The 16,587-nt window shown below is 33.8% G+C and overlaps 1 protein-coding gene across 1 annotated transcript in view; it reads left to right on the top strand.

Moving 5' to 3' along the window:
* ASIC5 (acid sensing ion channel subunit family member 5) overlaps nucleotides 1-16,587 on the top strand; it is a 29,009-nt gene continuing 12,422 nt past the window's right edge. The window contains exons 1-5 of the mRNA XM_045552163.1: nucleotides 1-91; nucleotides 2,528-2,834; nucleotides 8,963-9,200; nucleotides 13,866-13,991; nucleotides 15,786-15,935. Of these exons, the coding sequence (XP_045408119.1) occupies nucleotides 52-91; nucleotides 2,528-2,834; nucleotides 8,963-9,200; nucleotides 13,866-13,991; nucleotides 15,786-15,935 (861 nt within the window). The 5' untranslated portion in view covers nucleotides 1-51. The remainder of the gene's footprint in view (nucleotides 92-2,527; nucleotides 2,835-8,962; nucleotides 9,201-13,865; nucleotides 13,992-15,785; nucleotides 15,936-16,587) is intronic.

The raw sequence follows: 16,587 nt of genomic DNA, 5'->3' as shown, positions 1-16,587 counted from the left end.
ATTGATGAAAATTGGACATACCCTGAGGACTCCTGCTCCCTGAAATCACGAATGGAGCAGATTGAGAAATCAAAAGTGTATGCCGAAAAAGGTAGGTAAAGAGTGAAATCCTCAGAACAGTTAGGATTTTCATTCCTAGAGGCTAGAAATAAGCCAAGGGAGAAGGTAATTTTTTTCTTTATTTTGGAAATTTGATTTCCAATATTACTTGGACATAATATAAGTAATGTAAGTTAAACAATAATAATACAGTTTTAGTTACTTAGGAAAAAAGTAATATGTATGAGGGACTCAAAAATAGTTTTAAAATATTACTATATGCTAGAATCTATTTTTTGTTTGTTTTGTTTTGTTTCTTTTGGCTTCTATTTATGACATGCCTACAGATTTTATGTTTAAAATACAACAAAACCTGTTCAATGTTCCTCAAAGTGCTTCAATGCAAGGGTGAGTTGCCATGATTACAGAGTTGATGCATCAGTCAGGAAAGTAAGAAGTTTCTGGTGGACTGGTGAGCCATTTATTAAAACAATACTAATCTTCCTGACAGTCATACATTACCTTGTTTCTTCACTATCCATCCAAAATAATAATTAAAAAAAAACTCTATTAAAATCCTAACAAATGGCTGAGAATATTCCAGTAAGGCCAAACCAATTGTCCAAAAGCAGGTCTATATTAAATGAGGTAATTTCTAACAGATGAACTAGAAACTTACATTTTTCTAGTTAATGCCTGCAACAAGCCATACTTTGCTTGGCCAGTTACTAGTTACTACTCTTCTTCTAATTGCTTTGATTCCTGTAGCAGAAAGGGTGCAAGTTGCCGTGAGACTGTGTAGTCCTTTTATCAGTGAATTCTTCACATGTGTTTGTAAGTAATAGCTAAAGAATACACAAAACAGCATAATTATGTTTATTTTTCTAATTATTAAGAATAACTTTTCATGTTTCTGATTTTGCTCTGTTATGTTATATATGTTCCCTAATTCGATACCAAAAAGAACATTATGTGGGTGCTATTATAATATTTTAGTCCAACTTCAAGCTAATCGTATTAATATAAACTTTCCTGCTTAGTGTATAGTTTCTGTAAAATAATCCTAATATAACTTATAAGTATGTTCAAACACTGCAAGTTAAATGGACTCCCTTAGGAAATATTGATAGGTACCTTTTATATATCATTTATATATCTCATAATTGAATAAAATGTTAGCTAATTAGAGATTTGTGAAGTATCAAATGAAGTATAAATGATTTCATGATAGAGTTTGAAACTTTCTGAAAATAAATAAATGCTGGATAGTTGACAAAAATAATACTTTTTGAATGAAGCAAAGGATATAAAAGTTAACTCACCTAATTATGAGCATTTATGAGGCCAGTTAGAACACATTTTCTTAACTGAGAATTTTAAACAGTTTTCAAAAAACCCTGAATATTTTACTCTTTACCACATCACTATTAAATTAGTAGCATAATAAAAATAGCTAACACTCTTAAGTAGATAGCATCGTCTAGATAATGTGCTTATGATAAACCCTCTGTTGGTATTATTATATTTAATATTTGCAGCAAACTTATGAGGCAGATACCATTGCTGCCATTTGACAGAAGAGGTATATGATTCATAAACTTGGCTAAGACTGCACAGGTTGTAAGGCACAAGGACTAGACTGGAAGCTAGATCTTCTCCTTGTGAAGCCCATCTCCTCCTCTTCACTGTGTTGCACCCTCCCCTCAGCAAAGAAATTCTTTGCATCTTCTCTCATGGACAAATTTTTAAAAAATTAAACCAAAAGAGAATTTGAATATGTTATATGTTGCCAAAAATATTTTAGTATACGCTTCACTGGTTCTTACCAATTTCAATTAACCCTATTTGACTGGTTAGTGATAGTCTTGAAGGGATGAATTCATTTCCTAAAGATGTAGAAAATATATTACTTAACTAAAAATGCAACTTTTACTCTAAACATTCTGACTAAATAACCAACAGAAATAAAATAGTTGTGTATCAAAACATATAAAGTATGGAAGTTACATTCAGTATAAATTATAATATCATAGGACAATTAAGATTAATTAAAGAACAGATTGCTTTTAGCCCCACGAATGACTCTCAGAAGAATAAGCCTGATTTTGTTCATGACATCTAAAAGAGAAAGAGTATTTTAAAAATTAAGGCTAACTTTTTAAAGTTTATGAGTTGTTGCAAACGACCCACTCAAGGTGGTTGATTTTGAAGACGGAAGTAGCATATTAATGTGCTGCCCTAATAAATTTGCTTTAATAATAGGTATTCTATGAGTAGCATTAACATGTTTTCAATAGACTTGTGTAGCCAACATTTACATTTCTTGATTCCTGAAGAAACCATCCAACACAAGATGAATTTTGAGTTCTTGTGAATTACACATAAAAAGGGTAACCTGTTTAAACTTACATGAGTTGTGTTTTTTGCATAGTATTAATGTTTCCTAACTACTTTTTTTGTTTAATTATCTTATGGGCAAAATCTTAAGGACTCTTAGAAAAGGTAAAGCTTTGCCTTTCAAAGAATCCGCTGCCATCTCCCACCGACCGAAAGAAGTTTGACCATGACTTTGCCATCTCCACTTCCTTTCATGGGGTGCACAATATTGTTCAGAATAGAAGCAAAATTCGCAAGGTGATCTGGTTGGTGGTGGTCCTGGGCTCAGTCTCACTCCTCGTATGGCAGATCTACAGTCGCTTGGTCAACTACTTCACATGGCCAATCACAACGTCCATAGAGGTTCAGTATGTGGAAAAGATGGAGTTCCCAGCTGTGACATTTTGTAATTTAAACAGGTAAAAAATTACCCTTTTAATAATAATTAGTCCTTATAATTTTGCAAGTATAACTTCTCTTGGATGACTAACACAGAGTTTTCTTATGTGTAATGTTGCTTATGCAAAACCACTGAAGTTCTTAAATTGTAATGAAAAGCATGAATTTAGGGGAGTAAAAAAGCTTATTGATTTTTTTTTCACTGAGTTTCCTTTTTTTCTTCCTTTCTTCCACAATTATATGCCAAGTAACACACACAATCCTATGGTTAATTAGATACAAAAGTCTTGATTCCCACACTTCAAAAGAGAAACATAAACAATCACAATACCATATGGTAATTGTACAATACAATAAAACTATGTGCAAGGGCTCTGAAAGCACAGAGAACAGAGTGATAGTCTCTAGCTGGGGTGTTATGGAACTCTGAGTAATAAAAGATGACCAGAGGTGTCTAGGAGGAGATGAACAAGAACTGGAAGAGGGAACTACAGTGCAAACCCATAAAGATATAAAATGTTCTAGTGTATATACGAGGAGATCTTTAATGTAGTAGAGGAAGGGTCAGCTCCATGGGTATGTGATCTATGCAGTTGCACAGGATCCCGAGCTCAAAAGAGTTTTACACTTGATTTAATGCTCTGCTGCCACTGTCTTGAGTTCTTAACTAAACTCACTCCAGAAAACTGCAATCTGTTGACTGGATTGTGCACCAAGTGGGCTGTGAAGAGGGCAGCTTTCCCCACAACACTTCCCAGGCAAAGCCTTGTAATTGCCTATGGTGAGGGCTGAAAGATCACACGTAGGATTTTTCCCTGGGGAAGGAAGGCTCCGTAGGACCCACCACTTAGCTATTTGACTATAGGCAAGTCACTCAATCTTCTAGTTTAAATTTTAATATTTATAAAATGAGATAAAATCATCTACTTCACATATTTTTTTGCTACATTAGATGAGGTGGTACATACTCCATTTTCTTTCATTCCAGGGGCATTTCTAGAACAGGTGCCCAACAATCAATGATTTCAGCTTTTGTTTTACATGATGGTATCTTTAAAAATTGATAGTGTATCCTAGCTCAGTTAGATATAGTAAATGCCCAGACCAAAAAAGAAATTCAATATTTTAGAGGTTATAATTGTGGAATAGGAAAATTTTTAGTTATAAGAAAATTATTCTTCCTTCAAGAATGAAGATTGAAGACATTATCAGTATTGTAGTCATTAGAGATGTCTTCAACTCCCAAAGTCTAATTTTATAGATAGATACTTTGGATATCAATTCCTGAGCATATACCCAACACTGTTCAGCAAATTAATGACAGATCAGGAAAAAAACTCAAGCTGTTTTTTAGCTCTCAAAGCGAATGGTCTGTATTTTTGTTTTTAATTTCAGAATATTATGGGGGTACAAATGTTTAGGTTACATGTAATGATCTTTAAACATTTTAGTTTATGTGCCATATAAACAAACTTGGAAAAACTATGTATTTAACTTGCATATTTTAAATTTGTATCTAAATTTTTAACCATAACTTGAAGTTTATTTCTTATGTTTAGGAGATAAAAAATAGATTAAAATATTATATTTTATATAAATTACATTATAAATATATTATGAACAATATATATCATAAGATACTATACAAGAAAATAGGATAAAGATTCATTGTTATAGAAATAAATAGTTCATACAATTTCATGAAATTGTAACTACTTTATTAACTTAAACACACTGGCAGAAACCATGTAAAACTTTTATCTGTAGACTTTAATCAAATATTGAAAAATCAGGAAGTCTTACCAAATGACTAGTTACGTTTAAGATAACAAATTTTATTATACTACTTCAGACTTCGTCAATTCAGAGGATCCCAGCAAGAACTCAAATACTCTGTGTCTAATGCCAAACTTCACCCTAACAAGGAATGTGTATGACAGGGCAAGACAAGGTATAAGGAGCCTTTTTTTTTTTTTAACTATTTCCCAGAAGATGGAATAAGGAGCCTTGATGAATTCTTAGATGAGTCTCCTGAAGCAAGCTACAATTTAATTATACATCCCTGTGTTAGAAGCCCTGAAGTTGTTATATACCAGTATGCATTCTATGCTAGGATTTGTTATGGGTGACAAGTTAAAACTCTCATATATGGAAAAAGAACCATTATGAAAAGAGGATCTGAAATTTTATTCCATTAAAATTCTCTGTGCCTAAGAACACCAGACATATGCACATCTTAGTTTGAAGACGTTGTTCTAAATTGCATTGCCTCCAATTTACTTGAGAAGAAACAAAGCTTAATATTACAATTTACTTAAAGTGACCAAGTTAGGGACTGGAAAGAAGTCTGCTAGTAGATCCCAATTCCTATACATCTGTTAAACTACCTTAGCAGCAGGAAACGGATACCTGAGTTAAGGAAACTTTGTCAATGACTTTGGATTATTAGAAAGGGTTTACTTTTTACAATAGGTGCCAGGTACCTATCCAGTGTATGTCAGAACAGATCATTTTTTGAGACTCCCCTCCTCTACATGGCAAAATTATTTTCAGTAATAGGAAATTAAACAAATAGTAATAATGATGGCCCATATGTATTCATGCCAATAAAAATGTTAAAAATTAAAATAAGTTTAATACAAAAATAGGAAAAAAGTAATGCATTAATACTTCTTAATACTTATGTCCTCTTTTGGGAAAACAAAAAGGAAAAACTTTTTTGTCTTTTGCGGTAATGAATAATAGAATTTTCATTGCTTCCATTTTTTAGCCTTGCTTTTTCAATTTTTTTCAGTGACTTCATCAAAATTAACTTGTTTCATGTGTTCATGTTCCATAGCACAGTCCGATTTGTTAGTCTATTTTCATTCATAGTTGATTAAAGAATCTTTATTAATTTTAATTTTGAAAAGTTTCTTTCACAAGAAGCAATCGTTATATAAATAGAAAGACAAACTCACTCCTAAAGATATATTTGGCAGAGATTGATAAAAATTGCATTTCACAAAAAATTCCAGAAAGTGTAATACTGTTCATGATCTGGTACTTGGTATCAATTCTAACGGTTTCTAAACGTCTCTGTGTCAAAAATTTCCACTAAAGTATCTTCATCATGAGATCCATCATAAAATTCCATTATATTTGGTAAAACTTCTGGATTTTGTTTTCTTCTATTAAAATCAGAGATAATGATTAGATGCAAGGATTACTGATGCTATTTCATCCATTGTTTTAAAACAAGTAATTCGAATACTGGTTCTTCATCTTTATAATCACTGTGCTTCTTTATTTCAATCTCTTTAAATGAAAAAAAAATAGTTAAAGGATTTTCAATAAAAGGTAAAATCATTCCTCTCATGTACAAATATAAACACATGGCAAAGAATTCATTAGAAAATAGTAAAATGTTAAATTGGCTCAAAGGAGAATCCAAAGAGCAAACATTCTTCCTCATTTTCCTTCTCCATAAAATGATCTATGAAATATACTTTTCTTGTTAATACATGGGAGACTTGTATCTGTTTGGGCAGGACTCAATGAAGGACTGAGTCAGATAACTTGTACATCAGATAAAACTTACTCATTTGGGTCATATAATTTGGGGAAGTGTATTTAGAACCATTAATATACATAAAAAGAACAGATTTAGTACTTGGTTGCCAGATGTTAAATTGTTTAAACAAATCAATATATGTTTATTATATTTTCTTTTACTAGGCTCTCACCAGTATACGTTAAATAAAAGAGTAAGGCAAACTCTATCTAAGCAAGTTTTCTGAAAGGAGAACTTGGAAGAATTTTGAGGTTCAAATTAAAATTAAAAACAAACTCAACTCAATGCACAACACTTTGGTTTTATGCTGAATATATGTCTCACAAAAAATTTTTACTTTCTTGGTCCTAATATTGTTAGACTTTGTTCATTAACTTTAATTCAGCTATAAAAATTACCCTCGTGGTCTCAAATATTATTAGTATAATAGAAAACTCTTTTAAAGAATGTTTCAAGATACTCTCCCATTAACCTTTTTATCTATTGTATTTATACCTCCCATAGGTGTGGTAATTCCTTTATTTCTCTGCATAATCATTTTGAAAAGAATCCAGTGAACATGTACGAGGGAGTATTGACTCAGCCTATGCAAGACTCCATAGTTGCAGGGCTTTGGAGCCAATCCTAGATATCGTCAGTCATTCAGAGTTAGAAACCTGAAGTAGTTTTAGAAGTCTATCCCTCAATAGAGGGTGAACACTGTGCTTGTCCCACAAATCTGTTATTAATGCAAACTGTTAATGCCGCAAAAGATCCCAGAAATACTTTTGACCAAGAAAAGCTAGGTTATTAGATCCACTGTAGTTAGGTAGAATATCGCCATGACAGAAGCTTAATAGTGTCACAGAATGGGGAAGTCAAAAGAGGATATTTACAGGGTTTTACAACCTGGGCTGACCTTTCAAGGCTCAGAGCTGGTAATGTAAGGTGTTAGATTAGATGCTGATCATGAAAACAGTTTCTCATCTCTTGAAGTATATGTCACATCCGTTTGGGTTTTTTCCTCCATTTTGTTTTATGTATACCCTACCTTGACTGAGAAAGGATTTAATATGGCTTGTATCAGAAAGAAAAATTATATATATATTATATATAATATATAAAATATATATAAATAAGTAAATATTTTTATATGTATAAGTAAAACTTATCTAATATAAAGTGAAAATAAAATCTGGGACATCAAGGAGGTCCAGGCAAGACACACAGACCATGTACCCCATACAACCACCAAGAGTGAACTACACATTCTATTCTATGTTTTCTAGCAGCCAATATTAAGAGAAAACATCTGTTCATTTTCAACATTTATAATATCCAAAATATGAAAGTACTGACCATGTTTTGAGAGGAATGTAAAGCATGTAAAATAAAGAACCATACATAATAAAAGGCAGACATTGCTCAGCAAAATCAGAAATGAAGAATTAGAAAGTAATACAGTAGTTGGATTAAATAGATCACTTCTGCTTTTACTGCCAGAAAATACTTTGACACAAATGAGGCATTTATTTAATGAATCCTTACCTAACCCTCACTAATTTCCAGGCACCTTTCTAAATGTTTTAGGAAAATATAATTAATGTAATCATCAAAATAACATTTTGAGGTAGGTTATATTAACATACACCAATTTTACAAGTAAGGAAACTAAGTCCCAGGGAGATGCAGAAATTTGCTGTCATACCATTAAGTGGCTGTAACAATTAGGCTTGACTGAAAACAGAATCACTATGAGTGGCAGAGGTAAAGGGGTGTTACAGAGATTAAGCCTCACTCAATAATGTGAGCTGCTTAAGCAATCTTTGTAAGTCTATTGCCTCTGTTCCTGGTACTGGGATTCAATGCAGCAGGGCCAACAGCAGAAGGGAAAATGAATGCGAAGTTGGGGAAACAAATACAAGCTGGAGATGTCTGTCTCTTGATCACTACTTCAATCCTGATGGCGCGGGTGACCTGCAGGCTAGTTGGCACCTTCCCCAGGTTGCCATCTCACTAACCCAGAATTTGAAGAAGCTAAAGGCTAAGGAGCTCAGACAGGAGCAGGAGGAGCTATGGTTCCGACTGCTGCCCTAGATCAGCAAGTCAAGTGAGCAGATGAACTGCAATGTAGGTAAACTACCTCAGCTTCTGTGCTACAGTAAACTGCAGAGTATAACCAGATACATACTAGGATTAGACAGCCAGGAAATACAGTTCCAGCTTAGCTAAGCAGAGGCAAAACAAAGCCACTTACAGGAAATCTGGCTTTTAAAAATATATGTCCTTAAAAAAAAATATATATATATATATATATATATATGTCCTTAACAACTATACATTAGCACCTCTTCCTTTCAGTTGGGTCTTGAAGATCCATTAGGAGTTACCCAGACCAAAGTCTGGGAAGTATTCCAGGTAAATGAAACTATGCTTACAAATATAAGATAAATTTCACAATACGTCAAAGACCTCTTAGGAACCCATTTTGCTTGAATGTACATGAGGGAGAGTGTAGGAGATAAGAAGCTGATAGCATCCAGATGTGTGGTCTCTGTCTTGTAGATAATTGCAAGTTTTTATTATTCTAACTATTGCCTTCATTTCTACTAATAGGTTCCAAACTGATGCTGTAGCCAAATTCAGTGTTATTTTTTTCTTATGGCATGTTGTGTCCAAAGTCCTCCATCGTGAGGAAATCGGTGCCAATTCCACTGGCTCTAAAGAGGCTGTTGATTTTGTTAAAAGTCACCAAAATTTCAGCATTGCAGAATTTATCAAGAACAATGGGTTTTATCTCAACAGTAGCACTTTGTTGGACTGTGACTTTTTTGGAATGCCATGTGGTCCAAAGGTAATGATTTGATATTTCTTCAAATATAATCAATATAATAAGACGCTTTATCGTACTGTTTCACATTGAGATAAAGTTTACTCCCATGGAGAACCAATCTAAATATGCTCAAAGATTATATATCACTAGCTCAGCCTTATGATATCAGGGGTATGGAATGTACATGAGACAAATTTCCTCTTTCGAGAAGTTAGATAAGAAAAAAAAGAAAACAGAAATCTTTGGTTGCCTTTCTTGCATCATAATCTTCAATTCTTTCCATTCATCAACATCCTATTCCAAGATAGCATTTTTATCATCATTATTTGTTTTTATGCTTGTGATATTACATTAGAAGCTATAAAATAAAAGGTATAAAATAAAAGGACCCCAGCATTTAACTATGAAAATTATATGTAACAGATATAATATATATTCACTCATAATACATAAAATCCTGTTTTCATTATTTATACATATAATCTACATTTAAAATATAATGCTGGATATATCTGGAATCTATTAGTAAAGAGAAGTGTAGGCAATTTGATCCCATATTCCTGTATCAGCAATTCTATAGCCTGTGTTGTTATGGTGAATCTAAGTCAACTTCACAGATTCTCGGTTCTGGGATACAGTTGCTTATTCTTTTGCACACAGTCAACAGAAAATAAATGCCTGAGTGACATTTGACAGAGATAAAGTTTGGGTCTAAACTCTTCATTTAGAAATGAAGCTCTTCTCATGCTGTTTTTATCTACCAACATATTCAACTTACCACCTCAAAATCTTTCATTAGCAATGACTTTGTCAGTTCCATATTACAGAAACTGAATTCTGTAATAGTAAGCTGAAGGGTAAAAGTAATGAATTAATTTAATTAACTGAATACTCTAAGAGTAGGGCTGGCTTCAGAAAATGCTGAACCAAGGCATTCCAAGACTATCATTAAGAGTCTGTCTATGTCCATCTTGTAACTCTGGTTGGCTTCTTCCTGTATGAGTTCTCCCCACACAGAGCCAAGATGGCTGCTAGCAACCCTAGACTTTCATCGTAGTAGTTTAGCACTCCATTATTCACTTACAAATCCCATAGAAGATGTTGATTAGTTCTACAACTTGTGATACATATCAATTTCTAAACCAATTACTGAGGCAAGAGGGCTGGGTATAAAGACTGGCCCTACGTACATCTGCAGTGATTGGAGAAGGGGCAAAGGAGCAGAGTGCTGTGATTGACTGCACCATCCTGACCACACATAATGGAGGAAGGGCAGCTCCTCAAAGAAAGGATGTGGAAGTAGTTCTCCACAAGTGATAACATCAGTTTCCATGAATATTTAGTGAAACATAAAACAAGCAATATTTTATTAATACATAATATTTTACATATTTATGAGGTACATGTGACATTATTTTACATGTACAGAATGTGTAATGATAAAGTCAGGGTATCTGGGGCATCCATGACCTTGAGTATTTATCATTTCTATGTGTTGAGTACATTTCAAGTCCTCTCTTCTAGCAACTTTGAAATATACAATATATTGTTGCGAACTACATTCACCCTAGTCTGCTATAGAGCATTAGAACTTATTTCTTCTGTACAACTGTACGTTTATACACATTCGCCAACTTCTCTGCATTTCCTCCTCCCACCCACATGAACTTCACAGTCCCTGATATCTATCATTCTACTCTGTGACCATGAGATCACATTTTTGAACTCCTACATTTGAATAAAAACATGAGATACTTGTCTTTCTGTGCCTGGCCTATTTCATGTAACAGAATGACTTCCAGATCTACCCATGCTGCTGCAAATGACATGATTTTGTTCTGTTTTTATGGCCAAATAGTATTCCATTGTGTATCTATACCACATTTTCTTTATTCTTTGTCTATTGATAGACATTTAGGTTGATTCCATATCTTTCCTATTGTGAATATTGCTGCAATAAACATGTGAGTGTAGGTAATCTTTTGATACAGTAATTTCCTCCTTTTTTGGATAAATACTCAGTAGTGGGATTACTAGATCATATGGTAATTCTATTTTTAGTATTTTGAGAAATTGAAATATTGTTTTCCATAGTGGCTGTAGTAATTTCATTCCCACCAACAGTGTATGAGTTCCCTTTTCTCTACATCCTTCCCAGCATCTGATTTTTTTTTTTTTTTTTTTGGTCTTTTTAATAATGGCCATTCTTACAGGGGTGAAATATTTCATTGTGGTTTTGATTTGCATTTCCCTGATGATTAGTAATGTTGAACATTTTTTCATATACCTTTGACCATTTGCATGCCTTTTTTTTTGAAAAATGTCTATTCATATCCTTCACCCACTTATTAATGTGAATATTTGTGTTTTTACTGTAAATTATTTGAGTTCCTTCTATATTCTGGATATTAGTCTGGATGAATAGTTTGCAAATATTTTATTCCATTCAACAGGTAGTCTCTTCACTCTGATGATTGTTTCCATTGCTATGGCAAAACTTTTTAGTTTAAAATATCCTATTTATTTATTTTTGTCTTTGTTGCCTGTGGTTTTGAGCCCTTAGCCATAAAATCTTTGCCCAGACCAACTCCCTGATCTATTTTCCCTGTGTTTCCTTCTAATAGTTTTATACCTTTGGGTCTTACATTTAAGTCTTTAATCCATCTTGAGTTAATTTTTGTATATGGTAAGAGATAGGGGTCCAGTTTCACTTTTCTGCATATAGATATTCAATTTTCCCAGCACCATTTATTGAAGAGGGTGTCCTTTCCCTAGTGTATGTTCTTGGTGCCTTTGTCAAAAATCAGTTCTCTATATATACATGGATTTTTTTTCTGGGGTCTCTATTCTGTTGCATTGGTCTATGTGTCTGTTTTTGTACCATACCATGCTGTTTTGGTTACTATAGCTTTATAATATATTTTGAAGTCAGATGGCATGATGCCTCCAGCTTTGTTCATTTTGCTCAGGATTGCTTTGACTATTCAGCCTCTTTTTTTTTGGTTGTTATTTCAAACAAATTTTAGGATTGATTTTTTATTTCCATGAAAAGTGATGTTGGTATTTTGATAGGGATTGCACTCAATCTGTAAATTGCTTTAGGCAATATGGTCATTTTAATAATGTTAATTTGTTAATTCTTTCAATTCATAAGTAAGGCATGTCTTTCCATTTGTTTGTGTCCCCTTCATTTTCTTTCATCAGTTTTGTACTTTTCCTTCTAGAGGTCTTTTATTTTCTTCATGAAATATATTTCTAGGTATTTTATTATATTTTTGGTAGCTATTGTAAATGAGATAACTTTCTTGATTTCTTTCTCACCTAGTTCAGTATTAGGATATAGAAATGCTACTGATTTTTGCATGTTGATTTTGCATCCCACAACTTTACTGAATTTACTTATCAGATCTAAGAGTTTTTTGGTGGAGTCTTCAGATATTTCTAGATATAAAATCATATTATCTGCAAAGAGGGACAATTTTACTTCTTTTCCAATTTAAATGCCTCTTAGTTCTTTTTTTTGCCTGATTGATCTGGATAGGACCATCAGTACTATGTTGAATAGGAGTGGTGAAAGTGGGCATCCTTGTTTTGTTCCAGTTCTTAGAGGAAAGGCTTTCGGCTTTTCCCCATTCAGTATGATGTTAGCTGTGGGTTTGTCATTTATGGCCTTTATTATGTGAAGTATGTTCCTTCTATGCCTAGTTCTTTTAGAGTTTTTATCATAAAGATGTTAAATTTTATCAAATAATGTTTTAAATGTATAAAAACATGCTTACTTATATACAAAAATGTCTCATTTAAATAATCATGATCAGGCATAGTGGCTCAAGTTTATAATCCTAGCACTTTGGGAGGCCAAGGTGGGAGGATGGCTTGAGGACAGAAGTTCAGGACTGGCCTGAGCAATATAATGAGACCCTATATCTACATAAAATACTAAAAAATTAGCTGGACATGGTGGTACAAACCTGTAGTCCCAGCTACTTGGGAGGCTGAAGCAGGAGGATCGCTTGAGCCCAGGAATTTGAGGTTGCAGTGAGCTATGATGATGCCACTGCACTGTAGCCTGGGTGTCAGAGCGAGATCCCGTCTCAAAAACAGAAACAAACTAAATAATCACATGCAAATTGATTAGCGCATATTACAAAAAAAAGAAAACTGGGCCGGGCGTGGTGGCTCACGCCTGTAATCCTAGCCCTCTGGGAGGCCGAGGCGGGTGGATCGCTTGAGGTCAGGAGTTTGTGACCAGCCTGAGCAAGACCCCGTCTCTACTAAAAATAGAAATAAATTATCTGGACAACTAAAAATATATATATAGAAAAAATTAGCCGGGCATGGTGGCGCATGCCTGTAGTCCCAGCTACTCGGGAGGCTGAGGCAGTAGGATCGCTTAAGTCCAGGAGTTTGAGGTTGCTGTGAGCTAGGCCGATGCCACGGCGCTCACTCAAGCCCAGGCAACAAAGTGAGACTCTGTCTCAAAAAAAATATAAAAAAAAAAATTAAAAAAAAAGAAAACTATCATTGTATGCATATATAAATCATCAGACTGTTTATTCTTTCTGATATTTCTGTATTCTTGTTCAGACATCTGTGATTTTAAAAATAAGTTATAGCAATTAAACTTTAGAAGTAACAAAAATACCCAATTGATTGTGTTTTCTTTGGTTCATTTTTATATTGGAGGATTTTGCACATGTCTTCACTGAATATGGAAATTGTTTTACTTTTAATAATGGTGAAACTATCCAAGCAAAGAAAAAAGTGAGTGTCTCTGGAAGAGGCTTGAGCTTGCTCTTCAACATCGATCAGGTATTGAATTTTCTGCAACCTACCCAGATTCAAAACAAAAAGGACAAGCAGTTTGATCAGAATGTTTTGCATTGTCAAATAGTTCCTTCAAGTTGCATATTACTTCATTGTCAATTTAGCTTACAGTCTCATAGATTCTATATAAATAGTGAATTAGAAATAAAATAGTCAAAATTTTGAATCATAACCTGGAAATTTTTAGCTATTCTACTGACTTCCATTATTGTAACTCCAGGAAATGTTCAGGCCACAAAATAAGGAAACCCAGAGATTTCTAAATTGCAATGTATACAGTTATTTTAAGATAACTCTAAGTATTTAAAAATAATTTCAGAAAGATTTTCACATAATAAGGCAATACGATTTAGAAAGCAACTATACAAACATATTTTACAAACCTTAGAATCTGTATCTGGAAAGGTGATGAAAAAATTAACTGTTATGTAAAGAATATCATGTAAATAGACTTTGCCAAAGCCTAGCTTTTGGAAAGTTGTATTGGGCCTAAGAAGTTCTAAGTGTTCAGGCCTAGGAGGCAGATGTTGACACCTAAGAAATCCAGTGGTGTTATCTTCAAGGGTACCCTGTATAGCTCTCACCTTCTGTCTTGCATAACCACTTCTAGGATTACACATTTAGAGGCATTCTACTCCATTACTGTGGTTGTATAAATGAGGATTCTGAAATGCTGGATTAAATATCCAAAATCACATAATTAATGCCAAAGAGAGGAAATAAAACTGGTGTTCCTAAATCTTACAAAACTACCCCACTTCCCAATTCAAGTGAATGAGGCCATTGGCTACTTTTAAAGAATTTTTAAGGTACTTTTCATGGCTTCCTTCTGTATCCCTATTCAAGATATATATTTTTTATGTCTAAACATGACATTGCATACTCCAATGCATGTACCTATGCATACTTGTATATATATTTAATTAATATATTCAAGTCATTCAAATATCAGTTATATGGTCAGTTCAAATATTAAATTATAAGTTTGATAAACTAAAATTTTCCAAATATTTTTAGAATGTAGTTAAAATCTACAAATTCAATGCAATGTTGCATAAGTAAATGGCACTGAGTTATTTCTTCAGTCTGGCCAGTTAAGTGTTTCTTAGAGGGTTAAAACAGGCCCAGGAGAAATAGAGTTCTGAGTTACAAATAGAATACTCAGCATGTTTATTAACTTCAATTACATACGCAGTTGACACATTGACAGAGAAATCATTATAGTCTTAAGTCTATCTCTTCTCCTTATAGCCTGAAATTACAACTAATGACAAGGTCACCAGAAGTTTAGTCTTAAATTTCTTCATCTGACATAAGATTTGTATAAAAAGAGTGCAAATCTTCACTTATGTGAGAAAATGAATTTGAATTTTAAATAAGGCCAGTGATTTTAATTGCAAAGAGAAGAAGACCAAATGATTTTCTAAAACAAATGCAGCAAAGAGAACAGCCAAGAAGGCAGCAACTAAAAGGTCACTAGGTGAAGAGAGGGCCAGAGGAAATAAGATCACTAACAGTCATCTTACATACTAATGGCATTTATCTGAGGTTAAAATGATCCATGGAAAACTATAGAAGCCTTGAGCTGTAATTTGGCCAAGAAAGGCGTGCCTAGTTGTTTAATTTCAAAATTCTTATATAAAAAGAGATTAAATCCTAACATAAAATATTGATTTTGGATGTCAGATGCTATCATGAGACGATAAAACTCAATCTTAAAGTTATGTTGAACTGATATACTCAATTTCCAATTTAGGGGAAAATGCACTTTTATTTCAGGAGGAATTCACTGACAACCCAGCTCTTGGTTTTCTTGATGCTGGGATCATCTTTGCTATCCATTCACCAAAGAAGGTGCCACAGCTTGATGGTTTAGGCTTGTCAGCACCTGCAGGGATGCACGCACGGGTAACCATGCGCCAAGTGAAGGTAAATGCTTGAAAGATGTGGAGTCTGAGGGAATTAGGTGGGATAGTGAATGCATTAAATACATAAATAATGCTTTTCACCGGAAACGCCTTTCTTCCATGCCTTTAGAACATCACTGAAAATTCTAAAATTTCATTTCAGATTCTTTTTCTTTATATGGAGGCACATATTAGTAGAAACAGTGGATTCACATATACAGTATAAGTGAAAGCTGGGAGGCCTATCAAATCCAAGGTGACTCTAAATGTCATTAGAAATGGAAAGAGTCATTGAGTATGAGGAGACACCTAAGTTGCTGAGCTATGCTTTCTCAGCGGGACTATCTAGGAAGGAGACAATTAAAGTAGAAATAGCAGGAATCTTTGAGTCAGGCTGGTCTGACAGGTTTCCATTTGCCAGCCACTTGCTCAGTAATTTTCTTAATTAGCTTCCTGAATTCGCATCTCCTCTCTGCACAACTCAGGCAGAGGTGATATTTCCCCTTCATAGTAATGAAGTTTAAGGAAAATGCCATAAAGAAAGCATTTACCATTGTTGCCTGGCACACAATAGGTGCTCAGCAAAGAATCTTTCTTTTTTCTTTGTGATTTTGGTTGCTGTTTTGTTAATGGGCTGATGAGTATGCCACCATGACATTTACATAAATGACTTT

This window comes from Lemur catta, chromosome 5, assembly GCF_020740605.2.
Source record: "Lemur catta isolate mLemCat1 chromosome 5, mLemCat1.pri, whole genome shotgun sequence".
NCBI classification, from domain to species: domain Eukaryota; kingdom Metazoa; phylum Chordata; class Mammalia; order Primates; family Lemuridae; genus Lemur; species Lemur catta.
This window is presented reverse-complemented; position numbering and strand designations above follow the sequence as displayed.